Source organism: Rhipicephalus microplus, chromosome 1 (genome assembly GCF_043290135.1).
Source record: "Rhipicephalus microplus isolate Deutch F79 chromosome 1, USDA_Rmic, whole genome shotgun sequence".
Classification (NCBI taxonomy): domain Eukaryota; kingdom Metazoa; phylum Arthropoda; class Arachnida; order Ixodida; family Ixodidae; genus Rhipicephalus; species Rhipicephalus microplus.
This window is the reverse complement of record NC_134700.1, coordinates 78,491,641-78,512,220: the sequence shown is the minus strand read 5'-3', so window position 1 is coordinate 78,512,220 and position 20,580 is coordinate 78,491,641. Positions and strand designations below refer to the sequence as shown.

The following is a 20,580-nucleotide window of genomic DNA, read 5'->3' as shown; positions in this document are numbered from 1 at the left end:
TCTAGACATCGTAGTTGCTGAGATAAAGGAACAAAAGCACAAAAAAGCATTTGTTCAGATAATCACATATAGTGGGGCTGTCTACCGTCCTTCACTTCCTCTCTGTTTTGTTTTTTTGTCGCAATAAAAAGTATTATCTGAAGTGTCCAACCTTGAAGCCTCCAGAAAGTGTACAAAATTTTGAAACAGAATTTTTATATCTGTGTTTCGCCTAGTTCCATCAGTGGGATGAATGCCCACAACACTGGTTGGTGGAGGCGATGACAATTGTACTGTCGGTAAAGGTAAAAAACTGGAACTGCGTGCGGTTTCTGCAGGCTTCATCAAGTTTTGTTTATTGATAAAACAGATTCTTTATTGGTAGTTTAAAGCATCTTGAAAATGTTTTGTTCTTCTTATGAACGATGGTGGACGCCATGCTTGCATTTCTCCACTGTTTGCAGGCAGGCATGCAAGCAAGCAAACACACCTTCGACAGTGCCAACGAGTGCTTTTTTGAACACGTGAGAAAAAAAAAAGGCAAAATTTGGTCTCTGGCACAACCAAAAGCTGCCTGAAGTGCATAAAATACAATTTCAAGTTATACATGTTTGTTTTCAAAATAAGTCTATCTGCGATGATTTCTAGTCCTACCAGTAGACTGACAAAATCACTGTTTGGTGACACTAGGAGTCACTTTTTATGAATTTCCAACATCGCGTTAAAGTTATACAGTCGAATCTCAACAATTCGAACTCAAGGGGGCTCGAAAATTTATTTGAATTAATGAAAGCTAAGTAAACTGAGGGCTCCCCCATGCAGTGGCGCATGTGCATTGACATAAGACACGGGGGGGAAGTTTCAGAAGACTTACATTTATTCACAAATCACAGGACATTCATCATTAATTGAAGTAATCGGTGATGCGCGTCTGCACACGTTTGCCTTACAGCGAGTCAATGAATTTTGCACGCAGTTTGCAAAGCATGTATAATTCGGCTTCAGCATTTTCCTGGGAAGAGAAGTTGTGCGCGACAATGTCCATCGCTGACACGCGAGGACGACAACAACGACTGCATCGCCGCCACTACCCTCTGTGCGCCAAAGCCGCAGCGTGGCCAGCACGTGACAAGAAAGGAGGAGCGAACACTCCGTGGCAGCTTTTTTTTTTTTTTTTTTTTGCTCTCTTTGCACGTGTCCTTGAAAGAAGGGTTACGTAGCAGGGACGAGAAAGGGGGAAGCGTGGTACCAGCGCGTGAGGGAGAACCACACTCCGCGACAGCTTTTTTTTTTTCTCTCTCTCTCTCTCTTTGGGCGTGGCGTTGGAAAGAGAAGGGTCTTTACGTGGCGGGGGTGGGAAAGGTGGTGGTGGTAGTGGTTAGAAGAGGAAAAAAGGCACCTAATTTCAGCAGCTCGGTCGGGAGCACGGCGCAGTGCCTTGAAAAAGTAGAGAAGCGTGCACAGGCACGTTGCAAATCGGCATTTCAGAGAAAGCAAACATTCGACCGCAGCCTTTTCTTTCCTTTTCCTTTTCTTTGCGCTCAGCGTTGAGGTGTCGGAGGTGCCGCCGCGGGATTGGGCGGGGTGCTGAGAGCATTTTAGGAGCGCGGTATGTTCGAACTAACCATAAAAAGTGCTTGCGCGTTCGTATTACCGGGTGTTTTCGCCCACTGAACTACACACAGCTTTGTTGTGACCTCATCGTAAGTTCAAATTAACCGAAAGATTGAATTAAGCGTGTTCAAATTAATGAGATTCGACTGTTTTTCCTTTTTATGGGACAAAAGCATGCTCATTGCTGCCTATGTGATGAACGATCTTTTTATTTGCACCACAATCAGAAAAATTTTTCCGAGGTTGACAGTCCCTTTAAAGTTGAAAATGTGCATTATGTCAGAAGTACAATGAGATTACAGGAAATTTATTAACCTGCTGCTTAGTTATGAAATGCTTAATGTACATTGTTTTTTACAATTAACGAGCCACTTTGTCTTTGCTTCTCCGCAAGATTCTCGTGCTGTTCAGTAGCAGTTCACACGAGCACTCCTTACAATGATACGGCAAATGCGAACCTGTGCCACTTCTCATTGACAGCACATGCTCTCTTAGGCGATCATTTATACATCGGCGTGACTGACCAATGTGCACCTTGCCACAACTGAGCAGGATCATGTACACAAGGTGTACATTGGCCAGTCTATAGCCTACTAACTATTCAAAGCTATTTAAATGCACCATTTGTCGTTTGTAGTATGCACATCATGGAGGTGATTTATCACGACAGAGGCTTAACAATCATCTGCAAGAACGCAAAGGGTCCATGGGCACAATTTAAATCAGAGTTCTTCGATCATGCCATTTGCAAACTCCTCCCCATTGGCCCCACATATCAAAATACCAACTTTCCAATGCAGGGGTGGAACAGGTACATAGGTTTGGGAGTAGTCCTGGAAGCAGGCAAAAGTGCTTATTGTAGCAGGCTTGGAGCAGCCAGAAAAATATTTTGGAGCAGGCTTGGAGCAGCCAGAAGGGCCTTTTCGAACAAGTTTAGAGCAGTAAGAACATTCAGAGAAGATTTAGCCCTGTTTAAAGCACTTGTGAAGCATTATTGATTCATGCTGAATTTGACGAACTCACCTAAATTGCGCGATAACCTCATTATTGCAAAAGAACTTATTTCGACACCCTCAACGGGTTTTTCCATTGCAGTCATGTCCTGTGAAAATTCTAGACTGATAACATGACCCTGCACATAGCATGTTCACAGTTGAAAGCGCACGAGCAGGGGCGATTAAAACGAAGATCAAACGATCTGACTCATCTCCGCCACTCGGAGAGCGCGAGCAATAACATTCGATACCCCCGACGAAGCAGACAGGGAGCATTCCGCCTATCTTGGAAGAGCATAAAAAAAAAAAACGAGGAGGAGGGGGGGGCAGGTGTCACTCGAGCAACTTTGCTTCTAAGGACGTAGTCGTGAACGCTGGCGCGCACGCTACCTCGGCAACCAACAGCGGGCGACTCGCATACACTTAAACGTGCTGCACTCTTACCGCGAAGAGACTTAGCGAAAAGTTTTGCTCTCGTTGAAGAGGTCATATTCTCGTACACCAGCGTTTTGTATAGCAACGTGAGATCGGATCCAAAATAGTTGGCTGCCACCCTCACTTCGTATAACGTTACAATTTACTCTTATCGCATTCATTGCTTCCCCCTTGCGGTGCAACTGGAACTTTAGTAATGAACAGCCACGCATGTTATTATTTTTTTTTTTTTACCTAGCCGTGCAAGTGTCAACCGTTGAGTCAAAAGGTGCAAAGCCGAGTGACCAAAAGAACGAGAATATGCGCATTAGTTTGATGAGCAGTCATGTGCACCTGTGATTGCTAGGCTGTCCTGTTCCAAAAAACTGCAACAACCCACTTCTTTCGAGCTCCGTGATTGCCATTCTTTATTTCTTTTCCAAACACTGCCATCATGTTATACAAAAACAGTTTTGCCGGAACGCCGACGCAATGGACGCGATAGCAACAAATTGTAAGGCTGGCCACCAACTTTTTCAGATCCGATGTTGCGTAACTCTAAAAAGCATTGGTGTAAGAGAATACAGCTGCGCCAGGGAGAGATCCTCTTTTCGCAATCTCTTCGCGTTGACAACGCGGCCTGTAGAACAGTTAACGAGCTATTCGCACTGATGCCTACCGTGATCGCGCATGCATAGCGATAGCGACCACGCCCTTGGGATCAAAGTTCACGGCTGCTCCTGGAGAGATCACAGCCTTTACGAAACTAAAACTATAACCATTTGGATGAAACCAAAAAGACAATGTTTTAGTCACGTTTCCGGGTACAGCACTTGATGACTTTTGCACTTTGCGACTAAAATATGGTGCTGCGGCGCAGTACGGCGCTGATAGGCGAGTTTGGCGCAACAGGAGTGGTTCGGCACAAGATGGTTGGTGTAGGTAAGCAAGTTTGGCACGCAAAAGGTGCAGCTGTTGCACCCCTGCCAATGGCTGAAATTGTGGGGTCTAGCTGATTATGGCGGGATCTGTTTACCAAAAATCTAACCAGTAAACCCTATACCTAACGTTGCACAGCCATATTTGAGAAAAGTTGGCCACTGAAGTAATATATGTATTCAAAAACTAACCACTTCACATTTGTTCTACTCACCAGTGCACGTCGAGGACAAACATGTGATTGCCCCCTACCAGGTTAAGGCCCACGCCACCAGCTTCGAGGGAGAGCAACATTACCTGCACACATGAGGGCCAGCATTGCCTACTTGACGGTCATTTCTGACTCTCGGACAGCCTGTAAAGGCCGGGATGTACAGAACAAACTTTCATCACCAACTTTGTGGTGTGTCAACAGAAAATGTGTCGAGCATAACAGGTGCACATTTACCCCTTCGCCTAAGTAAACTGATGAAACAAAACACAGTTGCGTAGCTTCAGAGATGAACATTACAGACGGGGCAAACTTTTACTGTCATACCGCCACAGCCAATCACTGTGCAGAACTGGTGGTAAGCTGGTTGCTTGCCGCTTTACAGTACTCCCTGATGATGCACTTTCCGGTATCTGTCCTCACAATGTTGTTAGAAAAACAGTGCAATGCATTTCCAACAAATAGTTCCCAACTAAATAAAGCAATCTGTGTAGTGATGTGGTGGTTTTTTTCAAGGCAGCAGACAGCATTAAACCACTTGAAAAATCAGGAGCTGTGATGAAAGGAAATTTTACGAAACCAACCACCTCATGGAGGGGGTTCACTTTGCTTCTGTACTCCCTCGAATATGAACCCACAAAATATAGAATCAGTGTGAATTGTGCTGACAAAAGCGCCCTGTGATGAGCTCGTGCCAAATTACAAACAGCATCTGGCTGGCTAAGCCTATCGTCCTTATTTGAGGCTGTCAGTGGTGCTGTTAGTGATGGTGTGCACTGCTGTGACACGATCGTCTGTCTCACAGGTACACTTTTATTTTATTGATTATACTTGAGTGAAATGAAGAAATGTTTTTTTTTTGCTTCTCCTTTTTTTTTACTTCACAAGGACTCAAAATGTTCGAAGCACACATATTACTGGGCCACCAGACCTGGCTGTAGCCTATCGCTCTTTTCGGCACCCATGAGATATGTCCCGAAAAGCTGCACGCCGGAACATTCAGCCAGAGGACACCTACAGGCTACTAACATATTGTCATGTTCCTTCCTCAAATTTTCTGATCACCCCATTATTAGACAACTAACATATTGCCATGTTCCTTCCCCAAGTTTTCTTATCACCCGATTATGTTGTACGCAATTCTCAGCGCAAACCACGCCTACAGTGTTCGAGAAGCTTCAGGACTGCACTAGACCATTTTGTTAAAGTTACGCCTACATTGTGAACATTTCAGATTATTCTGGCAGCTATGTCACCGCTAGTGATAATGCTAGAATGTTTGATGGCAAGTGTATAAATGTTGACACGCTCCGCCACTCGTCAGTTGATTGATGGCCGACGCTCTGCCCGCCGCTATCAGTGCCAGTGTCTTGCTGTAATCTGGCTTTTATTTTATGTGGCCACAAGTTTGGCCCAAAATAAACAGTTCATTAATTGACCTGCAGTCTGCTCCCTTCGTCCACGTCACGACCCCATGACAATATGGTGCTACACAAACGACCGGACACCATGTTGTATTGTGTGTTTTGTACATTCAGATAGCCACAGACACTCGCATCAACGTGATTACAGATGACGTGAGGTAAGTGCATGGAAGAACACTATGCACAGCAACCCGAAATCATGCTTCCTGGTTGACTGAGTATGTTGCTACCCGACAAATGCGTCTGGTAGCCACTTTCACTCGACAGAATATCTGGCGATTGGTGCCAGTGTCAATATTTCTTGCTGTCTGGCATCAGGTGCTTGCCGTTAGATGAAGTTCGTCATTAAGGGGAGACGCGGGTCGAAAAGTCGCGGTTTTCCGGAAAATTTTCGCTTTTTTTTTCCGGCTGTATTGGCATCCTTGGACTATAATCTATTACTTCTGAAAATATCAAGCTGAAATTCGCACGAGAAATTATCAAAAAATGCTTCCAAGTGGGCAGCGGTGACGCGAGAAATGCGCGAAAGTCGTGAAAAACGGCGAAGTTCGCGTCGTCCTGTCGCGAAAACGACGCGTTGGCCACCATTTGCAATCGTGCACGCATGCTGCGAAGGCCGTATCCTTCATAATCCACTAGTAGCCAGTCTCGTGCCTTCACGCAGAATAAACAAAAAACGAGAAAAACAACGCGTACGTCACGCGTTTTGAATATCGCGGCACACAGCGCGAGGCCGCCATTGGACGGCGGTGCGCTCCACGCTCCTCCCCCTCCTATCTCTCCGGCAAAAGAGCGAAGCCTCGGACGTCGCGATCGAGTTTTTCTGCGTTTCTCTGCATTTTTGCGTCATGGCAAGCCCGAAGAAGTGCAGTTCAGATAATCGAAAGTTCAGAACTCGCCACAAGTATCGAGGGAAACGGCGTCGGACGCTTCGCAAAGCGACAGCGAACGACGATGTCGCCCCCGACCAACGCCCCGACGCTCTGACTTTGGATAGGCCTAACACCGTCACCGAACCCTGCGACAGTGGTTGTGAAATAGCCGCTGCCGTGGAATTCGTCAGTGCATCCCAAAGAAAGATTGGATTCTTCGAGAGTGAACGTAGACCGGTAGATGCTGCTACTGCGAACATGCTGCTTTGCGAAATCGATGCGCTGACGGCACTTGTGGCGGGTGCGCAATGCCCAACCTGCCGCGAACGGAAGCTCGGCGTGCGAGAGGCAGCTGGAAAGCGCAAAGGACTTTCGGCATTCCTCGAACTGTGCTGTCAAAATTCTGATTGCCCTGAATCTGCACTTTCGTTCACGCACACGTCGAGACGTACTGCTTCGGCCGGGGACCAAGGAACGAGCGCTCGTTTTGACAGCGGCAGCTCGCGTGACAGCTTTGCTGTAAACGTGAAGGCAGTTCTGGCAGCACGCGCTATAGGCGCAGGCCACGACCAACTTTCACGATTTTGTGCGATTCTCGGTCTTCCGAGCCCGATGCATCACAAGACATTCAACGGCATTTGCAAGAAGCTCCATGGTGCGGCGATGACGGCAGTGAGCAAAAACTTGCACCAGGCACGAAACATCACGAAGGACGCAGTCGGCGGCAGAGATGTGCCAGTCATGTTTGATGGCACCTGGCAGAAAAGAGGTCATAAAAGCCACAATGGAGTGGGCACAGTCGTGTCCCTGGACACGGGGCTCTGCCTCGATTTTGAAGTTCTTTCGAACTACTGCCATGCTTGCAGTATACACAGGGACCTTGGGGAGGATGAAGAGATATGGCGAGCTTTTCATCTTCCAGTTTGCCAAAAAAACACTGACTGCTCATCCCATGCAATGGAACCTGCGGCAGCTGTCAATATATGGCAGAGGACCTTGTCTTATGAAACTCCACTGCGATTCGCCAGCTTCCTAAGTGATGGTGACAGCAAGGCCTACACTGCAGTCTGCGAGGCAAATGTATACTGTGACACCCCCATTGACAAAGAAGAGTGCACGAACCACGGTGCAAAGCGCTTGGGAACTGCCCTACGGAAATTGGCAACGCCACTGCCACGAGGCGAAAAACTGAAAGATGCGACAATAATAAAACTACAAACATATTACAAGATCGCCATCACGAGCAACAAGGACAGTGTCCGAAATATGTACACTGCCATATGGGCATCGTATTTTCATTGCTGCTCCAGTGATGGTGCCAGTAGCCACAACTTTTGCCCCGCGGGACCAAATTCGTGGTGCAAGCACAAGCGTGCAGAAGCACTGGGGGAGCCTGCACCACGCCACACCCCACTGTTGACGAAGGCTCAAGGATTGGCAATTATGCCTATCTACAAGCGCCTTACAGAGGAGAAACTCCTTATTCGGTGCCTTCATGGCAAGACACAGAATGCAGCCGAATCGCTGAACAGCAAGATATGGCTGCTATGTCCAAAAACAAAGTTCGCCTCCAGAACAACTGTGGAGACAGCCACCGCTCTTGCTGTACTCTGGTACAACAAAGGCCACAGGGGCTTTGAAGAAGTGCTCGAAGGCATTGGAATTCTCCCCTCACAAAATCTGGCCACACAAGGTGACCACTGTGACGTCATGCGCATCAGGAAGATGAACCTGAAGCAAACTGCAGAAGCGAGGGCACACCGTCGCAACACAGCGAAGAGAGCTCGTGTTGAGGACACTGACCGCAAGAGCCGTGAAGGACCAAGCTATGGTGCAGGGGACTTCTAGACACTTGCAGTGCATTCAAGGCAAGGTACTTTTCATTGTGCCCCAATTTGATGCAAAAAGAATGATTTCGTAATAAATGCCAACTTTGCGAACTTTCAAACTTGTTTTTCTCATTTTCATTTTTTCTGACAGTTTCACGTTTTCCGGGCAGCCTTTTGGAAACTTATATTCATTGTATAGTAACGAAACTTGGCACACATATTCTTCAACACATGCAGAATGCAAATATCTACTCTAAATTGCAATGCCTACCAGCATTAGTTGTGAAAATATTAGCTTATTGTTTCAAGGGAGATTGAAAATAATAAGTCATTCAATACAATTTTTTTTTCTTGGTTCCAATATTTCTGTGACATATCTATATAGATATTTGCACTTTTCAATCTACCAAGAGTCAAATAAGATCAGACACAGTGCTTTTACTGAAAGTTTAGTACATAAAAGAGTGCCCGCAAAAAATGTAACTTTTTGCTATTGTTTATGGCATAACTCAGTAATTATAGCAGCTACACAAAAAATGATTGCATATTTGAAATCTGCAGCCCCGCCGCGGTGGTCTAGTGGCTAAGGTACTCGGCTGCTGACCCGCAGGTCGCGGGTTCAAATCCCGGCTGCGGCGGCTGCATTTCCGATGGAGGCGGAAATGTTGTAGGCCCGTGTACTCAGATTTGGGTGCACGTTAAAGAACCCCAGGTGGTCAAAATTTCCGGAGCCCTCCACTACGGCGTCTCTCATAATCATATGGTGGTTTTGGGACGTTAAACCCTACAAATCTATCTATTTGAAATCTGCATGAAAAACTATACTAATAACAAACTTTTCAAGTCTCTATTACTAGAAATAATAAAAAAACTTTTTCGAGGAGCGTCTCCCCTTAAACATTGGTTATTCGCTCCATTAATCCCACCCTTAACTCCTCTGTTTTCTCTGCCAATATGGACACACAGTGCTGGTCACAGGAGGCCATGAGCAGATTTAACAATCTGGGGTCTAGGGATGCATGCGTAAGCATGCCTTCCTTGCACCTTTCAGACAAAGAACTTTTGTTTTTGACGAGTCATGAAAAGGAGGGCGGTGTCTCAATTTAACAAACTTTAGTTGGAAGAAGGCGCTGTGTCTTCATCCCCTCGCCCGTTTGTTGTCTGCACTGCACCACATTATGATTGAAGATCTAACAACACTGTCATACCTCATTATATCGAATAATTGAATGTAACTAAGCTTAAATAAAAATATTTATGGCTAATGTAGCTTTGACACACCATTCATAACACACCATAACAAGCTCCTCCGATGTTGCCAAAACATGTCAAATAAGTGTCTCTGTCTTCCTTTTTGTAAACAAGCCTAATGCCACGTTCCTTTCCTCAAGGTTTGTCGTCACCCCGTTGAACTGTTCACCGCAAACCGCGCCTACGATGTTCGAGAGGCTTCAAGACTGTAGTGGATCATTTTGTTAAGATTACGCCCACTTCATGAACAATACAGATTATTCGAGACCCTATGTCGCCGCTAGCGATAACGCTAGAATATTCTATGGAAAGGGTATAAATGCAGACACGCTTTGCCGCTTGTTAGTTGATCGGCGGCCGACACTCTGCTCACCGCTACCAGTGCCAGTGTCTCACTGTAATGTTAACTTTTCTTTTACGTGGCCACTAGTTCGGCCCAAAATAAACAGTTTATTATTCAACTTGCAGTCTGCTCCTTTCATGCACGTTACGACCCCCATGACAATATCAGGTGCAAAAAATATGCACTAGTAATGATAACGATGCAATTGCTGCGTACAAGAGCAATATATTCCCTGCTAGAGATACCACTCCTGCATATTAAAGAAGAAGATTTCTACATGTCCAGTTTTCTAAGTGATAAACCTCACCACAAATCTATACCAGCTTGCCCAGAAAACCATTTTGCTTATTCCCCATGTTTTTATACAGGGGCACACCGCTCTTAGCCATTTTTTTGTTTATTTTTCAGTTATCTAGATCAAATCGCACAGGAATATGCAGTTTTTTTCTGCTGATTTCAAATATTTAATTGGTTTTCCTGTTACTCATTTTGTTACTGAGACAACTTAAGATCACCCCCATTGTTAAAGGCCACGAAACAAAAAAAGTGCTTAATTAAAGGTGATATTTAAGATTTGCCAACATAGCCTATGACTATAGATTGAAAGTATGCCAGAGTTTTTGTCTTTAGGCCTTTCTTGGTTATTTTACAGCAAAATGAACTAACCGTTTGCAAAAGCAATTGGAATTGTGTTACAATTTTTATGAGTAATTAATTAAAAAGGCTTGTACTCTAAATTGTGCTCCCATACTTGCGTTCTACTGCCATACAAGTTTCCATTGCAAAAAGAATTAATGTTGTACCTGCCCTAGCTGCGGAGATAATTGAGGCCTCATAATTGAACAGTCGTAAGTTAACTTTTTTTGAGCAAAATGGAAAAAACCGAAAACACACAGCTTCTTCAAAAAGCAAGAATCATGAATCATGGTGCGCATGTTATGAGCATCCTCATAAGGGTGCTCGAAAATTCGTAGCAGAGTTTCTAACACAGGTGCCGGAAATTTATAAAGAAGCCTCGAAGTTGGTTCACCATTTTTTTTTGCATGTTCTGCATGTTAACAACACCAAGAATCTGGACAGTTAAAATGACATTACAAAAAATTACCACTTCCTGGTATGTGAAAATTTGCAGAGAGATAGAAAATTACTTGCAGAAACCAAATATGTCAATTTTTAATAATGAATCTTTTTGTCACTTTTTGGTCCCAAAGACTAGTCTGACCCCTTAAAAGGCCACTTACCAGGTTTGACAATTTTAAGCTGACAAGCGCAATGCGTAGACGAGGCGTTCATGATCACGTCTGCCAAAATTCGCAACGCCACGCCCCCCGGAAATGGGTCAAATTACAGGATGAACGCTGCTTCCCCTGCCTTTTGCGGGCGCTCCCAGAGAATGAGGGCATGATGTGCGCGTATGAATGGCCCTAAATACACGGCAATGCAGTGACATTGGTCCTCTACGTAGACCCTGCTCTGACGTTGCAAACAGTAGCACGTGACATGGAGAGAATGATTTAACACGGCATGCGTAATTTATGGAATTTATTGCGTGAAGGGATTAATAAAGCTCTAGATAAATAATGAGACGCAATAAGAGAACGTAAGCGTCTTTTTTCATTTTTCTCCCGTGAATTGCAATGAGACGTGGGGCTAATGTGTCGGCGTTTCGCATGCGTTCGTGTACCAGGTGGTCAGCGCATCGAGCAGACGACCGCCGTGGAACGCTTCTACGCGTACGCGCACTCGTGCTCATCTATTCTACCGCATCTAAGCCAGCGTTTCCAAACCATCCTGCAGAAACAGGCAGAAAACCACTAAATAACGTTGGTCAACAAAGCAACGCCGCTCGTGTGTTCGGGGGTTGGATTTGTTTGGGCACGTCATACGCACGTGACCTCTTGGTCGGATGCCTGGGAGGGTGGAGAAAAGATTTGGCTTGCGAAGGCTATGCGGAGGAGCGACAAAGGTTTCAAGCTCGCCTCCTCTCATCCTCGTTTCGCGCTGTTTCAAAAAACCCATTTTCTCCGCTCGTGATGAACCGATTAAAGAAATTTTTTAGGCGAAATGTTCCTCATCGGGCACCCAACAACTTCACCTGTCTAACTAGAATTCGGTATGGGGCCTGGTGAGTGGCCCTTTAAAAAGCTCATGAACAACCCCTTCGGCTTGCCTAATTGATTGATATGTGATGTTTAACGTCCCGAAACCACCATATGATTATGAGAGACACCGTAGTGGAGGGCTCCGAAAATTTCGACCACTTGGGGTTCTTTAACGTGCACCCAAATCTGAGCACATGGGCCTACAACATTTCCGCCTCCATCGGAAATGCAGCCGCCGCAGCCGGGATTCGATCCCGCGACCTGCGGGTCAGCAGCCGAGTGTCTTAGCCACTAGACCACCGCAGCGGGGCTGGGCTTGGCTAAAGTGAAAGCAATCAAAAGCACGCGACAAATTCGTGTAACTATGCCCCTGCTTGATGGTTTCAAGAAACCTTTGCAGCAGTAGATTCGCGAGTCAATAAACCCTGTTAACAAAGTCAATTAATATTTGAAAAGTGGTTCTGGACTCTTTAATAATAAAGCTGTACGAGTGTATCATTAGTGTGGGTTAGCTTTTTTCCCAGATGTACCCAGTGTATCAGGCAATGCAATAACTCTATGTAAAATGAATTCATCCCAGGAAGGAGCTGCCAAACTTTTCTTCGACCTGTTCACCAGAAACTCTGGTGCAAAGTGTGCCATGTACTGATAAATCATGAATTTCGAAACAACTCGGGGACCAGATGAAGGGCACAACATATGTGGAACCTTTCTGGTTAGTTTACAATATCCAAGGCATAAAATTACACAGTGAGGACATGCTGCAACAGGACACCACGTGTGAAAATATGCCTTTCTCTTACTTCATTGACAAAATGCGCACAAAAGCCAGTGGATCTGCTCATTACTACTCCTTCAGAAAAAAATACTGGTATTCGTTATACAAGGACAGCATCAATGAGCTTACATGTTTGTTACCCAAGTGGGGCTGAGGTGCTTCACCTGCCATAACTCGCACTGGCATGTGACACTGCTTTGTGGCTCTACAGGGCTGCTGTTTCTGAGTTTTCAGCAAAATCAGGATTGCAAATTGCTCCACAGCATTCAAAATATTTTCATTAAGCACATTGATAAGGCTGCTCCTTCGAAATACCTAGTCAAATTTACATTAAGAAACACATCTAAGACGGAAATTCTTTGAATTCAGTAAAATTTTGAAATATCCAAGTTTGAGGTTAAAACGTTTTACTGTACATAGAACTTTGCCAGTACCAACTTTACACTTCAAATTACCCACCAGCTTGAATGATGACATTTCAATTTGTCAATAGTATGCTATACATCACAAAACAATTTCTCCATGGTGATAAGTTGTTCTAGCTGCCCTTCTGCCTGCTTTGTCATTTTTACCTTGGAAAAAAAGGTTCGTTTACAGAATTTAGGTTAAGATCTTAAGCATGAAAATGCTTACAATTATGTTAAATGATACGGCAACCGTTAACTTCCAACACCTTCTTTCAAGGTATGGCGCTAAGGTCTTGTTCACAAAGGGCTAGAGTTACGTTGTTACGGCAACATAGCTTAAATAGCCGGTACATTGGTGACTCACTGTGGGTCCTTCTCGCTGATCGTTAAACTTGGCCACGTAGGAAGCCCTCTGGTGACCGGGGACGCTACCCTGGATGGTGACCGAGGGGATACCTCGCCGATCCAGGTGATGGCGCACCAGTGACAGGAGTGAAGTCCACCGAGACACCACCACACTGCAAAACGCACCACAACATGTAGCACATGACATCAGACCATGCTAGTATGTAAGGAAACGGACTTCTTGAGTATCTTCTGACACACACTGCAAGAGGCAGACATTATTTGCTAAACAAACCTCCAAGTAATTTTAGCTAAAATTAAGGCAACTTAAATTAACAAAATTTGTAATTAATCACTACAGAGTAAATGATGAAATGTCAGAATTGAAGGCATGCGCTAACAAAATTAATATCTACATAGCCGAAATTTTGTGCTTTGCACCAGCTTTCAAAAACGTGTGCTCAAAATTCGTGGTGAGTGAATACTGAAGCACCGATATAAATGTTATTGCTTCTGAAACGGAATTTATTAGCGTAAGTAGTACTTGCACAGCAGGTCTATTGATGCGGAAAGCGGGCGGCAGCAACCGACACAGGAATCGCAGTGCTCGGGGCAATCACTCGCGCTACGCTCCTCTCGCTAAAGGTGTGACCCACTGCGGCACATAATCTTCTTCCTCTCTACAATACTCTTGCGACGAAGACGAGCCATTCTGGCAAGTCAAGGTGACGAGAGTAGGAGTGGGTCGTGATAGTGCTTTAGACGACTGACGTGGACAGTCTCACGACCAAGGCGTCGCCCGTCTGTGACCGGCGTGACCGGCTCGATCACGTATAATCTTCTTCCTCTCTACACTTTGTAAATTTCAGTCTTTGTAAAATCAGTTGGTAAGCTCCACAACCACGGTACTGTTGCATAACTAATTACACCTCAAAATAACAAAGTTGGTAAAACGTACAAGTAATTCTCAATCACTGAGCAAAAAGATATCATTTGTTTCAAGTTACTGCAAAGCTGTCAGCTCTATAAAATCACAATGATGTTCTGTGATAAGGCTCGCTAGCGTGAGTCTTTGTTTTCTGTTGCACTGATGCATACTGGCGACCGAATTTAAGCAATGGGTCTTGCTCTATTTCTAATTTGGTGAGCAAAGTCACAAAAGAGCAAACCATCCCACCATAAATGGGGGTGCCGTAATACAGCTTTGCACCTAGTTTCCATGTGATTTCAGAGAGCAGCATTTTTGTTTGCATAGTGTGCAAAAGTTTTCAATTTTACATGGCCATTGGACTTAGTGCGGAGCATGTGATTCGATAGAACTCTTGTTGCACCACTTTAAGCAATACTACCTAAGGTTTAAGTGGCAAGTCACAGGGTGGCAGAATTGGCGTGATAGCTTTGCTATACTCTGCGACAACATTTTCTTTGCATTGAAGCGAAGGCTACAAAGCCAAATGGCGTGCATCCTACCGCCAGAGAATGTATTTCCACAACTGTGTCGGTATTTTCAACGTAAAATATAAAAAATTACTTCCTTATTTTTTACATAGAGTTACTTGAGACAGGACGCAGCACACACCAGCGAGATAGTTGTATTTATTTAACTTTTCACCTTGCCACCGAGTGTTTTGGATGCAAATGGATGTATTTTGGATGTTTTGGAAAGAGTGCATGGCTGCCTGAATCGGTGTGCGTGGCGGTGTTCAAAGAATCGGCGGCCGTGGTCGAAAATCGTTTTGTTGCGCCGGCGGGTTTGTGTGGCCTCACGAACTTTGATATTTCGCGATTCGTTTTGTGCAAATTAACAGCCGTTTTTGCGCTTCCGGACGCGCGCGAAAGGCATGCTGAATTGAGTGCGAAGTGAGAGAGAACAAGTCCTAAACACGAAACGAATCGCAAATTATCAGAGTCGGTGGGGTAGCGTACGCGCGTGCACTAGACGCAGGCTATCGGATACAGTTAGTGGCCAACGATGTTGGCAAATGGTCTTGTCACTCTAGGCCTGCGACGTCGACAGTACCAGCGATGGTAGATGGCCGACCGGTCTTCAAAAGATCGGTGGCAGGGTGAAAACACGGGCCTCGTCTGGCGATGCGGAATGCTCAGAGTAGCGAGGGGGGGGGGGGGGGACAAAGGATGGAGGGGCGCGTAACTAACAAAAGCGGTCGGGGAGAGCGGCAACTAGAGCGGCGCGGAGGCAGAGTCGGCGTTTAATAATAAGAATGTATGGGCACCTCGCCGATGCCTGATCAATGGTCGAAATTGGTTTCCTGGGAAGTCGGCAGACCGCTGACTCCGTTCGCTGTAACCGATCAGCGGCGCTCGGAGACATTCGTTGTAAGTGCAATTTCGTGCCATTGAAGCTATGTAGATTTTCACGATCACGCGGATATTGTTCGTTTTAAGCGGAAGTTCGTTTTAAGTGGGGCTGTTATATGTGGGCTTGACTGTAATTGAAAATGTTTTTTACTTATTTTTTTTTCTGTGCTACTGAACCATCAGAATGTCTTTGCTGCACTCCCAGTGTAAAAATTAACCCTTCGCTGACTGCACACTGCACGAATAACCTTACAAGCAATAAAGACATCGGTCAGCAATATTATTGCACGTATAGGCACTGAGGTAAGCGTTACTATCAACGTTTGCAAGAAGCTTCAGCTCAAATGTACCAAGACATTTGCGAAAACGTCCCCAATGTATTATCAAATGTTAGACCAGTGAAACAAGAAAAAATGCTGGAAATCACCTCTTATCTTGGTTGTTTGACTCTTCCCGCACCTTCAGAAGCATGTCGAGCAGAGTCTTGATCTGTAGGCACAGAGAGAAGCACAATCGCAATCACGGTTTTTAAATGTGGCTGCAACGCGAGTCACTCAATAATAAAAAAAGTACAAAAATGATCAAGCAGCTGTCAGACAGGAGACTAGGAGCACGGATACTTGGGTGCATTTCTATGACATGAAGGAATAACTTCACAATGCTGAAAAACAAGGAAAGATAAAAAAGAGAAGACACCAAGTGACTTGAAACTGAATTTATTACAAAAAAATGACAGAAAAGAAAACCACATCAGATGGTGCACATGAGCACACACTTGCGCAGACGGCTCACAAAAACCACAAAGTGACGTGCAATGACAATGCTATTGCAAATCAGTTCGGCAAAAGTCCACAAGGTGGAGAAAGGTGGTCCAAAAAAAGAAAATGCAGTTGACAACCATTTTTTAGAGTTTTTGTTTTTCCAAGACAACAGCGTTCTAGTTCACAAAACTTCGAGCGGGAGATGCTGATAACATCAAGCTCCCCCCCTCCCTCTCGTTCTCAGGAGAGCTTTTTGCTGGAAATCTGTCTCACCAAATGAGTTTAGCTTCCAGCGCTCAGATTCTTTTTATTTATTTATTTATTTACTTATTTATTTATTCATTTATTTATTTCAGACAATCCATACACAGTTTGTCTGGGGGATTGGCGTAAAGGCAAAGAAAGCCTGACAAAGCGCCAACCCCCTGTGTGCACACATAAGCGGTTATACATAGCATTAAAAATTGAATGTATACAATGCCATAAAACATTACCAATCCCTTTCTGACATCAAGCCATTCGACAGAGAAATGTACATAACTGTGAATTAGCACATAAAGAAATAATGAGAGACTATTCATGCACAACGATGGCAGACAAAATAAAAATAATTAATAAAAAAACAGATAAGAGCAGCATATGCAAGTTACATAAAATAAGATGAATCGGAAGAGTTTTTAGGAGGAATGTGTGTATCTTCTTTTTGAAGACATAAATGGATGAACTTTGTTCAATTAATGTCATCACAGTGGGGTGTACATTAAGGAAGTAGGGAATTTGGTAAATTAGTTTTTGTGTACCGTAATTTGCACTAAGCGTGTCTTTGTTTAAGCTGATGTGTCGTAAATTATGAGTGTGGTTGTGCTCGTGAAACTTCCTAGAAAATTCAATTCGATTAGACTTAACTTCACGATATATGATCATTTGTAATTTTTAACATCGGATATTATAATGACTAGCAGTCTATGTTCAAAAAGAAAGGGCCACGTGCAAATGAAAAAGGTAGCAGTTCTATTATTTGCAGAGCTCATTTTTGTAATAGATATAATTAGCTGAGGTTAGTTTTTGTCATCGTTCCCTATTTTAGAAAGCAATAGTGAAGGTGAAAATGTATTTTTGCGTAATTAATCTGTCTTTTTTAACCACACTGGTAATAAGTGGCACAACATGCATAGTATGCCAACTGCTCGAGAGATGTTTTTTTGCAAATAATTTATATGCACAGACCAATCTAAATATTCGCAAAAATATACACCAAAGAATTCAAGAGGCGTAATGCACTAGCAGACACAAACCCTTATTTTCTTATCCCGAAGTGGTATAGCAGTGTAACGCAGCAGCATGCCATTTTAGCATGCATTTCCCAGCAACCAAAACCTATTGCACATGACATGCTAGGTAGCCATAATAATCAGGAAGATTAAACTGCACAGAATGCACAGCTGTAATACAATTTTTAACAGAGGAAGCACATGTCCCAAGGCGAGATGCTCCGAAAATGTAAGCGGTTGACAAGATACAGAACACTGAAAGCTATTTAAGGGACACTAAAGTGAAAAAATTACTTGGTTTACCAAGGTCAAGGAACTGTACTCTGAGAACTTTAATGCCACAAGTTTCACTATCATAAGTTTCATATTACTGTAAAAAACCAAGGTTGAAGTTTCATTTCGAAATTTCACACTGAAACCTCCGCGTGTGATGTCGCTAATTTCAAAATGTATTTTTCGGACTTTCACCACAGAGCTGGATAATATTTTCTGAAACTTTGTATTTTAGATCTATGGCACCCACAGACGACAATGTACGTAATTTTTCCCAATACGAAACTACGCAATACCCAGTAGATGCCAACAAAATCTATGACGTCACAGTGTTTGGTGAAGGAATCTCAAGGTGGCGTTTCTTCCTGCACATTATTTTCGGCCATTTTCTTGATACATACCAAACATCGTCTCGTGGTAAGAGCCGTGTTTTTGGGATTGTGAAACTGTAATTTACTTTTATGCAAAAAACTGCTTTAGATGGGAAGCAGTTCATGGTCAGGGCTTGTCTCTTGTTCGTCACTGTAGCCATGCTAGAACTTGGAGCGCCCAGTAGATGGCTCGGCGGTAGAGCCCTCGCTCCACTCCTGTGCGTGCTTTGGTATGAGTGGAGACCGCTAGCAGTGCTGTGCCGCTCTGTATGATAAAAGCACTAACTCCTCTCTCTTTCACGCACACAGCATAATAGCGTGAATGAAAACATGAGCATGAGTGCCGCGGAGGTGAGGGCTCGCAAAGTGGCTTAGTGCTGAGCCATGAACGTCTACGTTGATGAATAAAGAGCACCTCTTTACAGAACTTCAGGCCGACCCATGGCTGCTTTAGATACTAGTCAGGGTTTCCTTTAGGAGCAGATTTGTGCAATTTTTTTTCTCTTTAGTATCCCTTTAAAGCTTGGGCATAGGCGGAAATTTTCGTATGGGAAGGGGGGAGGGGGCCTTTTTGATCTGCAGTGGGTGCTGGGCAGGCAGATATGGTTGAGTGCCAATTTTTCCCCATGACGAGGATGCGCGTGCTGACTCAGTGTGCCATGCTGTGGCTGTGCCACTGCATTAAAGCTACTGGTAATACTGTCATATACAAATAGTAATAGGTCAGACATCAAATTGTAGCGATGCCGACCAACCAAACCCCGCCTAGCCACCTTCTAATATTATCTGGGGGTTTACGTCCCAAAACCACTGTCTGATTACGAACGATGCCGTCGTGGAGGGCATCGGAAATTTTGACCATCTGGTGCTCTTCAACGTGCACTGACATCTCACAGTGCACAGGTCTCTACCATTTAGCCTTCATTGAAGTCCAATCGCCACAGCCGGGGTCGCACACGCAACCTTTGGGTCAGCAGTGGAGCATCGTAGACACTGTTCCACCGAGGCATACTATGTACCCGCTTGTGTCTGCGTGTTCTCGTGATTTCTATTGTGTACCAAAACCACCATAGAAGTGCATGAGTGTATAATGAAGATAACTGACAGGTCATGAAATGAATAACATATTCACGACATGATCTGCCAACAAGCTGCAAATGACATACCTTGCAGCTGACGTAGGCAATATCAACTTCTTGTGCACTGGCGTACTTGTCTAGGTTCAGTGCATCCAGCCTGTCTTCATTTGCGGCCAAGTCATCCGACAGCTGGAGCCCAGCCATGCCTGCCGAGAGGAGCTCGTCTGTGTCTATGGCAGCATCCTCCAAGACTTTCTGCAATGTTCGTTTTTTGTTTATTTTTCATTACAGCACTGCCAGTCTGGATTTATAACTTTGGGCAGGGATGGGTAACAAGTCAGCAGAAACCTTCATAACGTATACGAAAAAAAGATACACTAAGCACATACAAGGCATTGCAGAAATGCACTTGAATAAGAAGATTTCAACAAATGCGACAAATGAAGCTTAACACTACGCTATGTTGGGCCATTTGGTGCATCGTTACTTGAAAGGTGTGGCGCTCTTTCTGTCTCTTCTTGTTTTCCTTGGTTTTTGAACTTGCACCACGCCTTTAGAGTAGTGACAAATGAACACCTGTAGAAACACTGAATCATACAAGGAGGAAGGTACAGTAAACACGCAATGAGATGCAGCAATATAGTTAAACAGGAATATTAAAAATAAAGCTTTGTAAATATATGCAAAAAGATATTGTGAGGTCACACAGTTTGGCCCTGCCAGCAGACAGTAGGTGAATTCTGCTTTTGAGCAAGCTTCCCTTTGAAGAATATTACGCCCCTTGTGAACACGTGCGCCTCAATGTCAAACCTTTCTTCCACTTCAACAAGTAAGTTATGATGCCCTCTTTACCGAGTAATGTACTCAGCTGCATTGATTTGTGGGGTTTAACGTCCCAAAACCACCATTTGATTATGAGTGACGCCGTAGTGGAGGGCTCCGGAAATTTTGACCACCTGGGGTTCTTTAACGTGCACCCAAATCTGAGTACACGGGCTTACAA

The 20,580-nt window shown here is 44.3% G+C and overlaps 1 protein-coding gene across 5 annotated transcripts in view; it reads right to left on the bottom strand.

Moving 5' to 3' along the window:
• LOC119178658 (transcription termination factor 2-like) overlaps nucleotides 1-20,580 on the bottom strand; it is a 123,429-nt gene that overhangs the window by 8,227 nt on the left and 94,622 nt on the right. For 3 of the 5 annotated variants that reach the window (XM_075869572.1, XM_075869552.1, XM_037429880.2), the window contains 4 exons: nucleotides 19,665-19,832; nucleotides 16,250-16,311; nucleotides 13,523-13,676; nucleotides 4,156-4,238 (listed from right to left, as the gene is read on the bottom strand). In XM_075869572.1, coding sequence (XP_075725687.1) covers nucleotides 4,156-4,238; nucleotides 13,523-13,676; nucleotides 16,250-16,311; nucleotides 19,665-19,832 — 467 coding nt within the window. The remainder of the gene's footprint in view (nucleotides 1-4,155; nucleotides 4,239-13,522; nucleotides 13,677-16,249; nucleotides 16,312-19,664; nucleotides 19,833-20,580) is intronic. The other 2 variants (XM_075869558.1, XM_075869565.1) reach the window with 1 other exon arrangement.